This window comes from Malaclemys terrapin, chromosome 1, assembly GCF_027887155.1.
Source record: "Malaclemys terrapin pileata isolate rMalTer1 chromosome 1, rMalTer1.hap1, whole genome shotgun sequence".
Lineage (NCBI taxonomy): Eukaryota > Metazoa > Chordata > Testudines > Emydidae > Malaclemys > Malaclemys terrapin.
Genome location: NC_071505.1, coordinates 64,517,753 through 64,538,313, shown reverse-complemented (window position 1 = coordinate 64,538,313; position 20,561 = coordinate 64,517,753). Strand labels below are relative to the sequence as shown.

At 41.7% G+C, this 20,561-nt stretch overlaps 1 protein-coding gene across 1 annotated transcript; it reads left to right on the top strand.

Moving 5' to 3' along the window:
* Positions 1 to 7,809: 7,809 nt before the first annotated feature.
* On the top strand, positions 7,810 to 14,636 carry IL26 (interleukin 26). The gene is made up of 5 exons (XM_054016443.1): positions 7,810 to 7,980; positions 8,432 to 8,488; positions 9,548 to 9,679; positions 14,349 to 14,414; positions 14,500 to 14,636. Exons 1-5 carry the CDS (start codon positions 7,810 to 7,812, stop codon positions 14,584 to 14,586), a joined length of 513 nt encoding a protein of 170 aa, XP_053872418.1. The 3' UTR covers positions 14,587 to 14,636.
* The last annotated feature ends 5,925 nt before the right edge of the window (positions 14,637 to 20,561 follow it).

Below are 20,561 nucleotides of genomic sequence, written 5' to 3'. Positions count from 1 at the left end.
ACAGGCTTCCAAAGGAGGAGAGAAGATAACCAGAATGTTTTAAAACAATTCACATTCTACCACTGACATGGTGTTATTTACATACTACAAACAGAGATGAATCTCCAGCATAAAAGTAACAATATTTTGTTTTCTTTCCCCAAGTTTAAATTTTAATTCTACTTTATCTAATGCCTTTGGAGTGTTCTGAAGTTTCTCTTCTGACAACAACCTAAAATATTCTGGATGTGGTATTTATGTAATCCCAGATTTAGTAATGTGCATTTTTACACTCATAACTGCATATGTATAATTGTGAACACCTAGTAGTCAACTAAAAAACTTCATTTATGTATATTATATAAAGGTCCTTGCACTGAATCATCACACGCCCAGGTGCAAAGTGTGTATGCATAATTTAGGCATCCATGTCTGAAAACTTGGCTCATAATGTTTAGTAATTATAAAAACATATTAACTCAAATGGCTAGTAATAGTTCATAAATGTCATAGATGGTAGCTGAAGGATAAAGGGAGTGGTATATAAATATAATGGTATATCGCACCTATTTAATGTATCTATCCCTATCTACCTATGTATTGAACTGAAACACTTCCCCTAACTATGTTAAGAAGCTTGTAGAGCCAGCTTTGGATGCTGGGAGCTATTCCTTTCCAAACTTCTCTTCAAGAAGGGTAGACACTAGGGCCCCTCGCTTCTTTCAGTCCCAAAGCCAACAGGGGTACTGCCATCTACAAAACCCCACAAGAATCCATCACTTCAGATAATCTTGCTGAGACCTAAGATTGCAGCACTATGTCATTTTGGGTCTTGCAAGTGTTCTCAAACTGGCTCTGGAGATTTGAGCACTGGTGTCTATATGAATCTTTGCAGCTCTCCTTAGCATGGACTGTTAGAAGTGCAGGCATTATGCTAAAAAGTTAATTAACTGATTTTTTTCTCAGTTGAACCACAAACATTTAAAGTACTGAATAGCTTCAGTACCAAGAGTACTATAAATATTATTTATTATTTGTGTTATGGGATTGTCTAAGAGCCCCAATCAAGCACTGAGCTACCATAGTACTAGGCACAGTATCAACCCTTTTTACAAAGACAGTCTTTGCTCCAAACAGTTTACAAACTAAGCAAGTACGCCAACTTTTAGCTCGACTTTAAATGGGCCAGTAGCTTAGTCAGCATTTCAATAGGATGTTAGCACTGCAGCTGATGTTCCAAGGTGTGCTATAAGATGGTACCCGTCTACATGTCTATGATTAAAATTAAGCCCTAAAAAGTTCATTATATTGAACTGCCCCATTTTCTTTAGTTCTTTTTATTATTGGCATGCCAACCGTCTGCACCAGTTAATCTAGGTCTGAACTGGATTCAAATGCTAGTTCCATGGCCACAAAAAGACTGCTCTCTTGCTTGCTGAGTCACGTGGGGAGCTCTGCAGAGGTGGAGAAGCCCAGTAGACTGAAGTCACTAGTGCCGTCTCACTCTGTGGCAGGAGCATGCAGAAAGTGGAAAATGAAATTTCTGGACCGAAGAGCTTTTCAACCAAGTCTGAAGTTTCAGTGGTGCAGATAATCATCAGACTTCTTGTGAAAGCCCATCACTGCTGAGCTATGTGGCCCATTTATAACTGGAACTCTCCTGACACTACAGGTGGGGGATCAGGGGAAGGAAGGGGAGGCAATGCAGCCATGAAACTTGCAGCAGAGTATGGCATGTTGAATATATTACTCCTGCACTGTAAAGGTCCAGACTCATCCCTGCGGCACCTCCTGCTGGTTACTCCGGGGAATCATCTCACCAGCCTCTGGAGCGCCCTCTACAGGCTGGTGATCCACCTGTCCTCTTTTGGCGCCCGTGTCCCTTCCAGGACCCGGTGCCCCTATTACTGGGATGCTGCCCCCTGCCTCACAGATCTGGGTCTCCCCACCCTGGGGAACCCCCACCCGCTATCCCCACTTTGCCTCAGTACTAGGCCACTGCCAGTCACCAACTAGCCCCTGCTCCCTGGGGCAGACTGCAGTATAGGCCACTCATCACTGGCAAGGGCGGTTTGGACCTGCTGCCTTGGCCTAGCCCTGGGCTGCCCTCTGCAACCCCCAGTACCCCTTGGCCTTCCGCTCAGCCACAGCCTGGGGCTTTCCAGGCTGGAGCTCCCCAGCCTTTCCCCAGCCCTGCTCCACTCAGGTACTCTTTGTCTAGCTCCCTGCAGCCAGGCCCTTCTCTCTGACAACAGAGAGAGACTCTCTATCCTGAGCTCCTGGCTCCCTGGCCTTTATAGGGCCTGCTGAGGCCTGATTGGGGCGTGGCCCCAGCTGCAACCACTTCCCCCAATCAGCTCAGCCTTTATGCTGCCTGCTCCCTGGGCTATCTCAGGCCCTTCCAGGAGGAGCAGGTGTCAACCCTGCTACATGCACCCTGAAATCCACTTCCAGGCACAAACAAGGAGACAGCTGCTATAATGCTTAAAGCTATTTTAAACTACAGGTATTGTCACAAAGTTCACTACATCTGATCCGTCATGTTTTATGGTATTCAAACAGTAAACACAGAACTCAAAGCTTAAGGTAGCACTAAACACACCAAAGGGCCCTTAGCTCTACTCCGCTTCCATAAGTCCAAAATGTTAAGTGATCCCCATTACTACCTCCTCTTTGTCTCTCTCCTTTTTAAAAAACTCTCTTAGGCCTGATCCCATAAAGTGCTTCAGAATGTGTGTAACTTTAAGCACATGAGTAATCCCATTGAAGAACATAAGAACATAAGACTGACCATACTGGGTCAGACCAAAGGTCCATCTAGCCCAGTATCCTGTCTTTCAACAGTGGCCAATGCCAGGTGCCCCAGAGGGAATGAACAGGTAAATCATCAAGTGATTCATTCCATGTCACTCATTACCAGCTTCTGGCAAACAGAGGCTAGGGACACCATCCCTGCCCATCCTGGCTAATAGCCATTGATGGACCTATCCTCCATGAAATTATCTAGTTCTTTTTTGAACCCTGTTATAGTCTTGGCCTTCACAACATCCTCTGGCAAGGAGTTCCACAGATTGACTATGTGTTGGTGAAGAAATACTTCCTTTTGTTTGTTTTAAACCTAGTGCCTATTAATTTCATTTGGTGGTCCCTAGTTCTTGTGTTATGAGAAGAAGTAAATAACACTTCCTTATTTACTTTCTCCACACCAGTCACGATTTTATATTCAATCATATCCCCCCTTAGTCATCTCTTTTCCAAGCTGTAAAGTCCCAGTCTTATTAATCTCTTCTCATACGGAAGCCGTTCCACACCCCTAATCATTTTTGTTGCCCTTTTCTGAACTTTTTCCAATTCTACTATATCTTTTTAGAGACGGGGCAATGACATTTGCATGCGGTATTCAAGATCTGGGTGTCCCATGGATTTATATAGAGGCAATATGATATTTTCTGCCTTATTATCTATCTCTTTCTTAATGATTCCCAACATTCTGTTCACCTTTTTGACTGCCACAGCACATTGAGTGGATGTTTTCAGAGAACTATCCACAATGTCTCCAAGATCTTTTTTCTTGAGTGGTGGTAACAGCTAATTTAGACCCCATCATTTTACATGTATAGTTAAAGATAAGATAATATGGAGATATACCTATCTCATAGAACTGGAAGGGACCTTGAAATGTCATTGAGTTCAGTCCCCTACCTTCACAGCAGAACCAAGTACCATCCCTCACAGATTTTTACCCCAGATCCCTAAATGGCCCCCTCAAGGATTGAGCTCATAACCCTGAGTTTAGCAGGCCAATGCTCAAACCACTGAGTTATCATTGGGATTATGTTTTCCAATATGTATTACTTTGCATTTATCAACATTAAATTTTGCCACCTCACTGTTTACCCCTTTTTCCAGATCATTTATGAATATGTTGAATAGGACTGGTCCCAGTACAGACCCCTGGGGGATACCACTATTTACTTCTTTCCATTCTTAAAAGTGACCATTTATTCCTATCCTTTGTTTCCTATCTTTTAACCAGTTACCAATCCATAAGAGGATCTTTCCTCTTATTCCATGACAGCTTACTTTGCTTAAGAACCTTTGGAGAGGGACCTTGTCAAAGGCTTTCTGAAAATCTAAATACACTATATTCACTGGTTCCCCCTTGTGCATATGCTTATTGACCCCCTCAAAGAATTCTAGTAGATTGGTGTAGCATGATTTCCCTTTACAAAAACCATGTTGACTTTTCCCCAACAAATTATGTTAATCTATGTGTCCGAAAATTTTGTTCTTCACTATAGTTTCAACCAGTTCGCCTGGTAGTGAAGTCAGGCTTATTGGCCTGTAATTGCTGAGATCACCTCTGGAGCCCTTTTTAAAAATTGGTGTCACATTAGCTATCCTCCAGTCATTTGGTACAGAAGCTGATTTAAATGACAAGTTACAGACTACAGTTAGTAGTTCTGCAATTTCACATTTGAGTTCCTTCAGAACTCTTGGGTGAATACCATCGGGTTCTGGTGACTTATTACTGTTTAATTTATCAATTTGTTCCAAAACCTCCTCTAATGACACCTCAGTCTGGGACAATCCCTCAGATTTGTCATCTAAAAAAGAATGGGTCAGGTTTGGGAATCTCCCTCACATTCTCAGCCATGAAGATCGATGCAAAGAATTAATTTAGTTTCTCTGCAATGGCCTTATCGTTCTTGAATGCTCCTTTAGCATCTCGATCGTCCTGTGGCCCCACTGGTTGTTTAGCAATCTTCCTGCTTCTGATGTACTTAATTTTTTTTTGCTATTACTTTTTGAGTCTTTGGTTAGCTGTTCTTCAAATTCTTTTTTGACCTTCCTAATTAAATTTTTACACTTCATTTGCCAGAGTTTATGCTTCTTTCTATTTTCCTCACTAGGATTTAACTTCCACTTTTTAAAGGATGCGTTTTTGCCTCTCACTGCTTCTTTTACTTTGTTGTTTAGCCACGGTGGCACTGTTTTAGTTCTCTTACTATGTTTTTTAATTTGGGGTATACATTTAAGTTGAGCCTTTATGTGTCTTTAAAATGTTTCCATACAGCTTGCAGGGATTTCACTTTTGGCGCTGTACCTTTTAATTTCTGTTTAACTAACCTCCTCATTTTTGTGTAGTTCCCCTTTGTGAAATTAAATGCTACAGTGTTGGGCTGCTGTGGTGTTTTCCCCAACAGTGATGATAAATTTAATTATATTATGGTCACTTATATTGTGGTCACTATTACCAAGGGGTCCAACTATATTCACCTGTTGGACCAGATCCTGTGCTCCACTTAGGCCTAAATCAAGAATTGCCTCTCCTCTTGTGGGTTCCAGGACTAGCTGCTCCAAGAAGCAGTCATTTAAGGTGTCAAGAAACTTTATCTCTGCATTCCATCCTGAGGTGACATGTATCCAGTCTATATAGGGATAGTTGAAATCCCCCATTATTATTATTGAGTTTTTTATTTTACTAGTCTCTCTAATCTCCCTGAGCATTTCACAGTCACTATCGCCATCATGGTCAGTTGGTCGGTAATATATCCTTACTCCTATATTCTTATTATTAGAGCATGGAATTACTCTCCCTGAATACATTCCTCAGCACTGTTACAGCTGGGGTTACCAGAAGCAGAGAAGAGTCCATCTTGACTCAGAGGCTGCGTGTTACCTTATTAATTGGATAGTCAGATTCCCTCAGTATAGATTCCAGTGAGTCTATTTGCCAGCTCCTTTCACTGTTTACTTCTTCCTACCAGCAGCATGTCTGCTCTGTGTGTGTTAAACTTGAAGAAACTTGTCATCCCTTGGTTTATTTCTTCCAGACCCTGGGACATTCTGGTGATGGCTACATCAGAATGTAAAGTTGAGAACAAAAAAGTACACTGATGACATTCAGATTTACAGAGGATACTGGAATCTGTGGCATCTCATGACCTCTCTAAGACTTGGTCTATGCTAGAAAATTAGGTCAGTTTAATTAAAATTCACACCCCAAGCAGTGTAGTTAAGGTGACCTAAGTCCCCATGTAGACAGGGCTAGGTTGACGGAAGAATTCTTCCATCGACCTAGATACCGCCTCTCAGGGAGATGGATTACCTAAGCCAACAGGAAACTCCCTCCCATCAGCATTGGTAGTGTCTACACTGAACCCCTGCAGTGGTACAGCTATGCCATTGTAGCATTTTAAGCATACACAAGCCCTTAGTGGTCTCATATATACTTTAAGTCATTTTCTCTGGCCTGCTTAGACCCCTTTGGGGCACTCCAGTAGCATAAATGGGGGTAGAAAATGTTAAGATCTCCCAGTTGGGTAGTTGTAGAGACTATTCTAACTTCCAGGAGGGACTGTACTGGCCCAAGCATCTATAAAAGTGGCTGAAAGCTACTTTCTCCTGGCACATGACCTTACACTGAGCACAGCTCAGCCAGATCGGGGAGCTGGACTACTGGGGCAAATTCATCCCAGGCGTAACAACTTCTCATCTTTGGTTTAACTTTATTTACTTTAACGCAGTACTAAATTTATCCTTGTTATAACTTTATTAAAGTTAACGGAGTTACACTAGAGATGAGTTTGGTCCATTGTTCCAATTTCATCTCAGAACCTGACAGTTCTAAACCCTAAAGTTTCTGGGCCAGATCCAAAGCTAGTGTAAATCGGCATTGCTCTATTTGGCTCTTTGTGTAGAAGTAACTATCTTACCCATCATGCTTTCAATTCTGTCACCCCTCTGCCAAGTTATAGCAGATTCTGAGACCTTACAAATAGATTTCCCGTTCAACAGCCTCTGGGTATATTCTTAATGCAACTTTTTTACTTCACTCTACAAGCACCAGTCCTTGAACCGAGGTGGTCACAAACTGTACATTGGCAATCCCGTCTTTTTGGGACCTCAATCCAAACACCAGTGCTTCGTTCCCAGGGAGCAATTCTGCTTTTCATAAGTGACTCTAATTAGAGAGATTAAGGCAGAGCACAAACTCCCATGCTACCTACCACAGCTCCCCAAAAAATACAAACTTTTTTTAACAACTGACCAGTGCTCGCATGCTAAGAAAAAGAACTGGGAAAACTACACAGAACAGCACCATGATGTGACTCCCACCACAACAACATCTTTCATGGTGGTTCATTGTCACCCCTTCATATTTTCAAAAAAGCGACACCTTCAAAATTAAAATAAATGGTGTTTTCTCTATTATGACATAGGTTATTTCATAATGTACTTACAGCAAGAATTCATTAGCTCAAACAGAATCCTTAAAATACAAGATCACAGGTGTGATGCCAGCTTAGTCCATTTCCTTGGGAATAACTAGATTTCTAATGCTTTTAGAATAGTTTAAAACTATGGCATGTGTTTTGGAAAAAGCTACCATCACACTTTGCAGAAATCCTTTACACTTGAGAAAATATTCAGAAACCCACTAGCTTTTGTCACAAAACCAAGCTAACCAATTTAACCATTTTCTCTTCAGTAGGCCACTGAAGAAAAAGAAAGAAGCCTTTCAATGTGAGAGCAAAGCTCTTCTTTCTTGGAAACCTAGCTCTTATTGCCAGTAAATATGGAGATGTCTTTTACAAACGTCACAGATGGTGTGGTCAAACTAGCTGAAAGTGGAGCAAGATGTATAAAAATAGAGCAACAAAAGTGATCTACCAACACATCAGCAATAAATTATCTATATGAACATCTCAGCACAGAAGCTGCTTTGAGGGTTAACAGAATTAGGTTAACCTTTGTCATCTAACCAGTCTTGCTATATTCCACAGGTTGCTGTGACTATACCAGAGGCAGGAAGGAGTGGGGAGAATGAGACTGTATTCTCTTTTCAGGTCTGGTCTTCTTTTAGTTCTACTGTGTCTTTTCATTGCTGAAGGCAAAAAGGCATCCTCAGGCAAGAACAGCTGTCGAAAAGGAATGATCTCCAAAGTGACAGAGAACCTATATGTCAAGGCAACTACTTTCAAAGCATCTATTCCAGTAAGTTAATTCCATTGGTTGGAAAGATTATATGTTCATTTTTACTTATTTACAGATGTTTCTGTGGCATCAGAGTATCTGAGCACCTGGCAATTTTAATAAATTAATCCTCACTACACAGCCGTGAGATCGGACAGTGTTGTTATCCCAGTTTTAAAGATGGGTAAAACGAGGGGGCACAGACAGGTTAAGTGACTTTCCTAAGGTCAGGGAGGAAGTGTGTGGCAGAGTTGGGAACAGAACTCAGATCTCCTGACTTCTAGTCCTATGTATTAATTATTATTATAATACCTTATTTGTATTACCATAGCACCTAGGAGTCCCAGCCATGGCCCAGGACCCCATTGTGTTAGGTGCTATAAAAACACAGAATAAAAAGTCCATCTTTCCTCCTTCTGGTCTGGAGGAGAAGGTTAGATGTATATTAATATTAATTCATTATTCTTTATAGAAAGATCTCATCAAGAACAGAAGATTGTTAAAAAAGACAACCAAAAAGTTGTTTATGGTAAGATCTGGATTCTTTGTTTTCCACGTCTTTACTTTGATCATATTTCATTCTGAATGAGGTGGGAGTGGCTGATCAAAAGGAATGGTTTCTGATAGAGAATTTGGTGATTTGTGTCTAATTCCGAGGGACAATATTAGTCTGAGAACTATAGATTGAAAAACTCCCTTCTGAGGGTACGAATAACACATTGGCCTATTAACACGAAAAAGATTCTCTTACAGGCCACACAGCACTGGGGTGTAGGGGGCGGGAATGGGAAAGGGAAGGGCTGAGTGACTGAAGTGCCAGGTGGGAGTAGTTGGAGGCACTTTGTCCCGGTATAAAGTAGAGGCTGGAATAGTATCTGGGAGGATAATTGGGAAGACCAGTAGTGGTGCTTGGGCCGGGGGGAAGCACATGCTCAAAGAGACACTTGCTACACCAGTGAAAACAGTATAGCAGGTGCTCTTCCCCAGTTGTACTTTCCAGGGGATAGCTAGTTCACCTGAGGGCCAAGACCACAGTTATGCCCCCAACCTGCCCACATATAGCCTGCTAGGGGTGTGTATTATGGCAGGAAGGCTAGGGGCCCCATATAGCACTCAGGAATCCCAAACAGTTGCCTTGAATTCCTTATCTCCCCACCCCTATATTGCACTGGAAAGGAGAATTGGACTCCTGCCTCCCAGAGTATCCACATAAGGACACCTATAATTTGGCCCAAATAATGTAATACAGGGTTCACTATATTTGCTACATGTCTACGTTTTGCATTTTAGGACAGAAAATATTAGATTCATTGATTGTTCTTTTGTTAATGATCAGTCTCTGGTGTATTTTGCTTTCGGGTTAGCACGATATTGCACTGTCTGGGTTGCAAGCCCCCCTGGGGTAATGTTTATTTGTTCACAAAAATAAAAGCAAATGGCTGTCCACTGGGACGATAAAGAAATTGACGAAAGGATTCCTATTGCCTGTGCGTTTTATAAATGCTGAATATGATAAAACTTAAATTTTAGGGCAAATTTGACGTCACAGTTTCACACCAAATTAATGTCTGACTTATTTTGTTTTCAGAAAAATTGCAGCGTTCGAGATCAGCTTCTCTCATTCTACGTGAAAAATGTTTTTGGAGGCCTTGGTATTGGAAGTGACAAGGTGTACATAGTTAGCACCTTTCAGACCCTGCAGGAGAACCTAAGCAACTGTGTGAGTATCTTCTTTGAAGCGAAGTGAGCCAGGCTATCCCGAGCACCAGAAAAGAGCTAGATCATCCTTCTAGCAGGCGGGGTGATTCAGAGTCACAGAGTGCGTTCCCGGGGCTTCCCAATTGGGCGGGGGAAAATTTTAGTACACTCATTTAGCATATGCCGAAAGCTAGCGCTGCTCACTCTCCATCTACTGCTTCCAGGGTGCAGCTACAACCTGAGTACTGAGGCTGCAGTTGGACAGGGTAGGGCTGGAAGAGGGGGACTCTGAACTCCAGCCAATGCCCCAGCACAGCAGGGCACAATCTCCTGGAGATTAGCTGGAGGTTGTCTTGTGCCGACACAGAAAACACTCTGTGTGAGGGAAGCCTGAAGACAGGGTTTTTTCCCCTCACAGAAGACTCCTATCTCCACTGACCTCTATAATAACTAGAGATGCTCACAGAGCATAATACCTTCTATGCGTTCCTACTTCAGCAAAGTACCTTTAATGAGTGCCTAATTCTTACCCCCACTTCTTTAATGCAGCAAAAAACTAATATTTCCATTTGAAACAGCTGCACGTTTCATGAAAAATAAGACAAGAATCCCAAAATATTTTGAAACAATTTTGACTGTATCATGAAATTTCTGTTATTTACTTTCCTGAGTTTTATTTGTATGAAAACAGGACTGTTGGTCCTTAGAAATTCATCCCTTCCACCTGCATTTCTCTCATTTGAAATCACAATCCCTTGCCATGTCATAATCTCTTCCAAGATTGCCAGTCAGGTGTCACAAATAGAGGATTCTGATTATAAGTGACCATAGGTGCTGGAACTAGGTGTGCAGGGGGTGCTGCTGCATCCCCAGGCTTGACATGGTTTCCATTATATACAGGGTTTACAGTTTGGTTCAATGGCTCTCAGCACCCCCCACTGTACAAATTGTTCCAGCACCCCTGGAAATGACTAGCTGTTTATATACAGATAAGGAATGAAAGAGGGGAGAAATGTATGACACAAGTTATAGAATCAAAATGTATCTAATTATATCTATTAATAAATGTATAAGAAGTAGATGTTAGTTCCATACAAATATTTGCAGTACAAAATAATCAGGTATAGAGAAGCCCTTGCAACATTACAGCTCAACTAAAACACATTCTACATGTTTGTACCATGTGAAAACATTAAATATCAATGGGAAAAACTCCACCAGTACTCAGACTCTATAGTTAAGGACATCCTAGGTTTTTGTATGTTATAGCATTTTAATATATATATATAAATACTACATTCATACATACATGCATGCACACCCATTATGTAGTGTGCCATAATTTGATGTCTTTCACATGTGCAGTTTGCCATATTGTATTTAAAATGTAAAGAAATTCCACTGTTTTTTCTGAAAATCAATTATGCCATTAAAGGCACCAACCCATTCCAAGAAACTCAAACTACCAGGAATGATTGAATTATGAATATCAATTACTACTAAATAATTGCACTCTTTGCAACCTGTAGCACACTCTAACCTACAAATAACTTGGATCCTGTACAGTATAACTATGTAGACAAGATACACTGGGTTTTGTGTTTTATTGTACATTTAGAGCCAGTGCTTACTAGATAAAAATCTAAATATGTTAGAGTGTAGATTTCTGGATATTGACAGGAACTGTACTGAAAAAATATTAATAGGAGAGAGAAATCCCCCTCTCTTTTACTAGAAAAAAACAGGTATTTGAGAAAAAAATTAACATTAGCTTTCAGAATTTACTATAGGGCAAGATTTCTCATTTTTGTCATTTTGATAGCACTTTTAAAAATAAACGCTATACTGATTTTAAATCAATGATACAAAACTATACATAAGAATAACATAAAATGTGGACAAAGAACAAAACCAATGAATACTTTACACAAAGTCCTGGATTGCTATAGTGCTTCATCCCCAAATGGCTTAGCAAACTCATGATCCTCTTATTTGCACATCTGTTGTCTCCTTTAGATAAGATATAAAACATAAAAAGGAAGAATGTCTTTTGTATAAGATGCTCATAAGAAGGAATTTCTTCCATGTCAACATACCGGTTATGGAGGATGGCACACAATGATGGTACCACCTTCTGGGAATCAAGTTCTTTGGACAACTAAGACAATAGTAATTCATTATCAAACAAGCATCTTGTATAGTCCCATGTACTCCAGAAGATGACTCAGTCACTAACATAGGATTCCTTACTATATATAAAAACTTCTATTTTTTGACCAAATATTCCTGATGTAAAGGTATTGCCAAATAATGTGCGCTATATTATCATTCTGATTCTTACACCATCAGCTCAAGTCATTGTCCAGTAGGCTATGGGAAAATTTTTCACAAGCCTCTACGTGATTTAAGAGACCAAATCTCACTTTGAAAAGTGACTTAGGTACTGAGAACCCTCATTCCCATTTATTTCAATGAGACGTGTTCTCCAGTGCCTAAATCTCTCTTGGAAATGGATTTAGGCTCCTATGTCACTAAAAGCTTTTGAAAATTTTATCCTACATTTGAATAGTGCACGCAAGTCCAACAAATGCATTGCATAATTTGAATTGTTGCAATTTAATTTCAGACTCACTAGCAGATCTTACACCGCAGCCCAAACGTAATCCACCTAAATATACAGAGAGCTCACTTTCCCATTAGGTGGGAAGAACAGTGTGTATAATATGTATGAACACTTGGGGCAGAATTATTCTCTAGAAATTATTTTGGGGCAGTTCTATGGCCTGTATTTCACAGAGGGTCACATTAGCTGATCACAATGATCCCTTCTGGCCTTGGAATCTATGAATCTATGAACAGTCATTTAAATAAATAAATTCAGTGTCGTCTCTTTTGGATGCATTAGTTCAGTGGCATACTGTATCACTGTTTAAAAGTATAAAGAATCATGACTAATTTGCCTAAAAAGTCTAAAAAGAAATGTTTAAATATTTTGTATAGAAAAATTATAGCATTATCCACTAAAGTAGCTTTTGTTTACATTTTCACTTTCCAAGGCACCTCTGATAAAGGTTAAAGTCAATCTAGATCTCAGTAGTTTTTTGCTTGATTTGTTAATAAGAAATATCAGATCTTGACTTCCTCTTTTGCAGGAGAACTCCTAGAAGGAATGAGAATTAGTGGGACTATGACATCACAAAAGATTTTAACCTGGGTTGAGAGTAGTAGGGATCTTTAGTTAGAATGTCCCAATTTTTAAAATCATTTTCAAATCACTTGGAAAACTTCTTTTAAAATGAACGTTGCTAGTAAAAGATATTGTCAATGGCTTCGTGCTCCTGGCTTTGGCAGCTCTGTGATGTTTGTGCGGGGGTCTTTTTTTTGTGTGTGTGCTCTTTGGGAGAGTGAGTCTCCCCTAAGTTTCTCTTCTATTCTGCTACACAAATTCCAAACCTGGACTCCCTTCTTTGCCATCAATTTAATCAGTCCACGTTCTTATTATTTGTATTGTGGTAGCACTTGGCGGTGCCAGTGAGGTTTGGAGTTCCATTGTGCCAGCTGATGTGCAGACACAGCATAAAGGACATTCCCTGACCCTAAATGCCAATTCAATCAAAGAATCACAGCCAATTCAATAGGGATAGCTCAGTGATCTAAGCATCACACAGGCTCCCTGGAACCATAGGTTCAGACATCAGCTGCTCAGCCCTTCGTCCGTCTAAATAAAGCTCCTGATTTTGCCCTCCTTATGTTGAGCAGTAACTTACTCCTGGAGCAGGCCCACTTTTTAACTCAAGCAGATGAGCAGTTTTGACAGTTTTTCCTGAAGAGTCAAAGGTAGCAAGTCTTTATGTTTGCTTTCTTTCTCTAATGTTGCTGCCAGCGCTCTAGGGCCCCATCTGCTGATTGATGCCATGAAGGTCACTGCAGGAGGCACCGTAGGCTGCTGAAGGGAAATAAAAAACATTCAGAACGATAAAAGCAATGTACTGGACCAGTATCTTACTGAATTCCAATCTTTAGTTTTTACAGTATGGGTTAGACTAAATAAACCCTTTCCCTCCACACCCAGCTTCATTTTGATCCTTTAGTGATTACATAAATCTATGTTTCAGATATCCGCATGTGGCTGATCGGTTACCACTACTTGACACCTACATCTATGGCTTCCTTGCAAGATTTAGTTACAGGAGAAAATGGTTGTCAGGTTTTATTCTGACAAAACTCCCAATGACTTCAATGGGAATTGAAAGTTTGCAGTTAAAGATTGCAGAATTGGGCCCTTAATTAGCATTAAAAATGGGAAGAACAATCATTAAAAATTCCACATGGAAACGTAAATTAACTTTGTAAATAGCTTTAAACCCATTTTAAGTAACCATGTAAGGGAACAGAATTGCACTCACTACTTTGCAGAGGTCTCTTAAAAGAAGGAGGTTCCCAATGTGAGTGGTCCATTGTACAAGTTTCACTGTCTTATGTTCTACAGCTTTCCCGAGTGTGCTCACATATCTTCCAAAAGCTTATATAAACTCACCCATTTACAACAGCAAGTATGGTCCAAATGTTGCTACCTTTACACATCTGTATCAGGAGGCCATATGATGGGCTCTGTTCTTACTTATTATCAGTTGCTTACACCAGACTCCACATTACAAGAAGTTCTTCTGATTTTCTTCTTGTCCCTTCAGCTACCATGTGCTCCAACCACTAGAGTAACTACGGCTGTCAAAAAAATAAAGAAAACGTTTGATAAGGTAAAGCCCTGATAGTTGATTTCAAAGTTGCACTGTTTGAAAACATGACTGACTTCTGCTTCTAACACCTTTCTCTTACTGACAGCTTGGAGAAAAGGGCATCTACAAAGCCATCAGTGAACTTGATATTCTCCTTCCCTGGATTCAGACTTACATAGAAACCATCAAATAGAAGTCAAGGAAAGTGACACAAGGAAAATGCCACCATACTGTGCACGCTAATCAAAACAAAAAAGCACTGCAAATCATCAGAAAGAGGATTATGCAATCAGCCTGGCAGTAATTGTATCACACTGAAAAAGTGGTTTTGGTCCATAACATCATCAAGGCTGGGGTTTCCAAGAGTGCTCAGAGTTGGTCTAACTGTTCCCACTGACTCAATGGTGGGAGCAAATTCAGGCCTACCTGGAGCACTTTTGAAAGTCCCACCCAAAGACCATACATTCCAGTAGCAGTACCAACAAATTGGTAGAGTACCACTGGCAGATGACCTAGCCCTTGCTAGAACTTCACTCATTGCTTTATACTTTGGGATAAAGCGCTATATCTAGTGATTTTAGTTTCAGCACAAGTGGTTCTAATTACCTCACTGGCATTTGTCTTTAAGGCTTACTTTTGTGCTTTGTTACAGATGTAGACACTGCTGGTGTGTAATGTTATATATGTAAATGAGACATGTTAAGTGTTTGTCATTACTGTTAATTTAAGGTACTTCATGATGTCTAATAAACATATACCATTGTTAATGATAAAATATCTACCTATTCCTCATGCGTGTTCTTTGAGATGCTGCTAACTATCACTGAAATGATGCAATACAGAAAGCATATCACAGCATGGAATGCAGAGATGATAAATAAATTAATACAATTACTGATCTGGGAGATTGGGTGTGCAAGGTAAATTTAGCCTAAGTATAAGTATTATTAAAATGAGGCTAAGGATTTACAATGAATCTTTCATATACTGTATAATTAAGGAAGAGCTCTAGTCTGAAATAGAACTGAATATACATATTTTAAAAAATTCCCACTGCAGACTAATCAGGAATTCAAAATTATTTTAATCCATAGTATAGAGTATATATGTTGGTATTTGCAAATACATGGTGGTATAAGTTTGCAGCACCAAGCTGCACAGTAACTAATGTTCACACATCACTTTTACTGACCCAATGACACATAGGGCCACAACTTGCCTTGTGCAGTAACACTCCATAACCCAACAGTGTGTTTTTTTCTCTAAGGGCAAAGATCCCCAAAGTGTGGAGTGCGCCCCCCAGGGGGGCACAGAGGAACATGCAGGGATGGGGTGCAGCCAAGCCCATGGGGGTGGGAAGGCGGGAGGAGGGAGCGCCACCCAGCTCCACTCCTGGTCCTGGCCCCGGGTGCTGGTCCTGTGTCCAGGGCTCCGCTCCTGGCCCTGTGCGTGGGATCCTGGCTGCTGGCCTTGGCCCCTGGCCTTGGCCCCACTCCTGGCCTCACCCTCGCCCCCAGCTGTAGCCCCAGCCTCAGTCTCAGCCCCCTTATCCCTGTCCACATCCCCCCTTCCCAGAGCTGCGGCCCCGCTCCTGGCTCTGGCTCCAGCGGGGGGGGGGGGGTGTTTAAGCCTTAGGGCATTGTGCACTGGAGCCCCAGGGAACCTGACTGCAGGGGCTTCAGTGGCTGTGGAACCTGGCTGGAGGAGGCTCTGCAGGGGAGGGCGCCGCACATAGCTGCTGCCTTGGGAACAAAGCCCAGGGGATGGAGCAGCCCCACGCTCCCTGGGGACAGTATCAGGGCCAAGTTTGGTGGTGGGGTGGGGTGAGATGGGATGAAGATGTTGCTAAACCCCTGCCCAGAAGGAGGGCTGCTGCAGAACCTGTGAGTTCGGGGCGAGAACAGGCTGGATATCACTTCCCTACTCCCACCCACTCCAGTGATGTTTAGAACTAAAGTTGTCTTAATTTTTTTGTTCATACCTTAAATATTATAATGTGGCTACATTTTGTACTCTGGTTATGTGTATTACAGTTGTACTCTCCGAGATATTTAAGCAGTATTTTAACTCTTTGGCTCCCTGCCACTTCTACAAAGGTCCTGGAGCCCTTGCATGCTACCCCTTATTGAGGCTGGATCAGAGGGTTCCAATTCACCCTTTACTGCAGACCATTCAAATGTGGTCCATACTGCCTCCCACACAAAACCTTCTTTGTCTTTCACAGTCAGGATGGCTCAGGGACCCACTGCATGGCTGGCTCTACTCTGCCTCCTCAAACAGCCCTACTATATATTATAAAAGCAGGATTTTGCTCATCGTATACACAGTATCAACAAAATATCTATGTACCGTGACATGTGAAGCCAACCAATATGCAGTGGCAATTTGCAATGCACTCTAATTTTCTTTAGCATCAATTACTTCATTTTAAAAATGGATACCAACATTTTGATAGATTTCTGGAAACCTGTCAGAAATCATAGCAGCATTTACAGATGACAAGCTATTATTTTCAATCCATGGGTTAATTATAATGACTGATCGCAGACTCTGTCACTCACATAGGAGAACAGAAAACAATCCCTTTATATTTATGTATAACATGAAGAATGATGAGATGAAGAAAGGAGCCTTTCAGCACACACAATGAACTGTCATAACATCAGCTCGTCAGCTTTGCATTCTGGCAATTAACTTTCAGCAGTAGTATTTACCACAGACTGAAATATGGGATTTTTTCCCTGTTAAATTACAAGGACTGCTGCTCTTGAACAAATAGCATTGATTGAATAGTGTGTTTTGACAGAAATAACAGAATAAATTTCAGTGGCAGAATGTATTTCAGTGTTCAGCTATACTGAGTGCAGCGATACTGGCTCAAATTCGTTGCTGGTATAAACTGATGCAGCTCTGTTGACTTCAGTGGAACTATGTTAATTTGCACTATCAGGGAATTTGGTACACAGTGTCTGAAGAACTGAACTGGACGTGTCAAGACAAATAGCAAAGTTGTGTTAGTCTTGTAGCTATGTACAGTGACATCTATACTTACCAGACTTGTACTTATCAATCCCCCACATCATCCAGAATAATACATTATATACATATTCCATAGGTTTGGTGAAAATAAGAGAATCTGGAGAGGTCTAAGTAAAGGAAAAATTGCATCAGTTTCACGACCATGGACAATTTGCAGGTAAATTACACTTTTTTTAAACTACTCTATATCTTTAAAGATAGGAAATCAGATGCATTCACATGAGAAAATAACAGCTTTGAAAAAAAACTTTTGGTATCTCTTATGTGATTGGTCAATGGATGATTGAAAACCTCCCAAAGCTCAGTCTTCACTTTTCAAACCATATCAACCTTTTCACTTCATTCTTTCCTTACACTGCGGGAGAAATCTTATTATTTTAAGTACCCAATGACAGGATGCATTATCTAGGTTAAAAGGATAGGAGAAAAAAGGAGGAGTTAGATGCTGGATGGTGAAGAGGAGAAGACTGAAGTTACTAGCGTCTGGGAGTTTAAATTGTCACATAATGTCTGTTAAAAACTTGATAAAATTAGCTGTCTGATTTAGCTGGAAGCACTTCAGTTTAGCGTGGATTAGAAATACCTGAAAATCATTCCTGATAAAATCAACAGAGATTATATCACCTACCAAAAGTGACATCAGTTTACAATATTTTGGCACCACAAACTCAAAAGTTCTTGCTCAGCAAGGGTAGTAAATATACCAAATCTGTTAGTCTTTAAGGTGCCACCAGACTCCTTGTTGTTTTTGTAGATACAGACTAACACGGCTACCCCCTGATACTTAAATATACCAAATGTTAGACTTACACATACCTTCTTATTCCACTAGGGGGCAACCCTGTAATGGCATTGTATATTGTGATTGTAACTTTTGCAGGCACCTGGTAAACCAGAACATATTTACCGCGGCCACAGCACTATATTAAGCAAGAAACACCTGCCCCAATAACATGCACTTTCTATTTATGATTTGAGGCACATAAGGCAGTTCATCCAAATATTTTGGGTTAAATCCTGGTCCCACTGAAGTCAATGGGAGTTTTGCCATTGACTTCAATGGGGCCAGGTTGGATTTCATCCATTGTGTTTAGGTGTCACAGGTGGTTGTGCTATCAGAAAGATCAGTGTCTTTAGCTGATAATTATATTTAAGTACAAAATAATTTCAAAGAAAACTATGGACAAAGCATTCAGGGCTCCAAAACCAAATGTTTCCTCCAAATTATTTATACTTTATTTTATAATGGATTTCCATCTTTCCTCTTTTGGAATGATCTCCTCTTCCTATGCACATTGGGCCCACTCCTGCATACCTTTCACTAATATACCCTAGTAATAGGGAAATATAGTCCTAACTCTCTCTCTTGTATTTGAATACGTAATTCTGCATAAATAGATTGCAGCTAACAGAGTCTTTCCAGGAAAAGGAATGGCAATCAGGTGCAAACAGAGAACTAATGAAACCACTGTTTGTGTCCCCTGTGCAGCGGAAATGCACAGGGGACACAAATTACTACTGCTTTAGAAAGGGGCAGGAGTTCTGCCTATTCTAGAGAGTTGTGCCAGTCACATTACGTGCCCAGACAGACCACTGGCCTGAACGTGTCTGTAGGCTATTAATGCTCAGATGCCACGGTGATCAGGGCACTGTAAGAACCTGAACAGAACAGAACAACCCATGGCCCATTCCCCCTGAAGCAGCGGAGCTAGCCTGGCCTCCTGCCTATCAGAGTGCTCTGTGGAAATTCTGACCTGCTGCCATCTGAGCAGGGCCGGCTCCAGCTTTTTTGCCACCCCAAGTGGCAAAAAAAAGAAAAAGAAAAAAAGACAAACCCAATTGAGCTGCCGCTGACTTGCCGCCGAAGAGGAACAGAGGGACTGAAGGACCCCCCGCTGAATTGCTGCCGCAGACCTGGACGTGCCGCCCCAGCAATGGACGGATTGCTGCCCCAGGCATCTGCTTCCTTCGCTGGTGCCTGGCATCTGGGTGTTATAGGATGGGAGAAGCCACCTCAGGGCAGGATTGGGCCCCTAGTATATTTTTATAAATCTTTCAATTGGATGTTGACACTAAGCAATTGTGTGACCGTATCTGCTGAGGATTAGGAATGGTGTAATTGCTGAAGAAGGCATTTGCTTGCTCACTTGTTAAAACTCATGACAATAGGCTGCAAGGCCCCTCACTCAGTGCCACTTGGCTGTGTGGTAGGGGTCTCTGTCTTTCCTGTTGAAGCTGTTCCATTCTGTACAAGTCATTCAATAGTCATGGGAGTAGAGGGGCTGGAATCTGGGTCTCCCACCTCCCAGGTAGGTGCCCTAACCACTTAGGCACCTAACTCCAAGAGAGCTCAGCTGAGAATCCCAAGAAGAGACCCTCTGGGCCAAACCTCAGTGCCTAAATCCTATTGAGAGGTGGGGCTTAGGTACCTTAGGTATTCTTAGGTACCTATCTCTCCCCATAACTGTATAGGGAGTCTAACTGGGGGCTGTGGATGCCACTGGGTGGCAAGGCACCTAAAAGTTGGGAGTAGGAACATTGAGCATTGCAATGCCTATGTCTGGAGCCGCAGAAGCGCCCTAGAAGTGGGGGGCTACCGGGGCCCGAACCATTGCCCTTCTCCCCAGTGCCATCCCCTGAGGCCCCTTCTCCCTGAGGCCCCACCCTTGTGCCGCCCATTCTCCCCAAGACCCCGCCCTTTCTCCCCGAGCCCCTGCCCTCGTACCACCCCTTCCCCCAAGACCCTGCCCCTGAACCACCTCTTCCCCTGAGGCCCTGCCCCTGCTCATTTCTCTCCGCCCCTCTCCCCATTGCTTGCCCTTACAGCCAGTAAAAAATGAGAAGGCCATGGCTCCCCTGTTCTGGCGCCCCGGCCTAAGTCCCTTTGTGGATCTAGCCCAAAGTTACTTAGCAGTTTTCACATCTTCAACAATGATTTACTCTGTGCAGCCAAAACAGCATGGCATGTAATGTAGGCAGGCAGTGCCATTAGTATTTAGATTGGTGCTATCCCACTAATTTTGTTCTCTAGTGTAAATGCAGCCCTAGAGGCAAATTTAGGATCCAGAGCCAAAATTCTCCAGAGCTGAGAGGTTTTTCTGATGGGTTTAGGCCCATCTCGCCTTCAAA

Excerpts from the sequence above, each read along its gene's own strand:
- IL26 (XM_054016443.1), top strand. The coding sequence starts at position 7,810 with ATGAGACTGTATTCTCTTTTCAGGTCTGGTCTTCTTTTAGTTCTACTG. Across the intron at positions 7,981-8,431 it reads CTTTCAAAGCATCTATTCCA|AAAGATCTCATCAAGAACAG; the intron begins GTAAGTTAATTC and ends TATTCTTTATAG. Across the intron at positions 14,415-14,499 it reads TAAAGAAAACGTTTGATAAG|CTTGGAGAAAAGGGCATCTA; the intron begins GTAAAGCCCTGA and ends TCTTACTGACAG.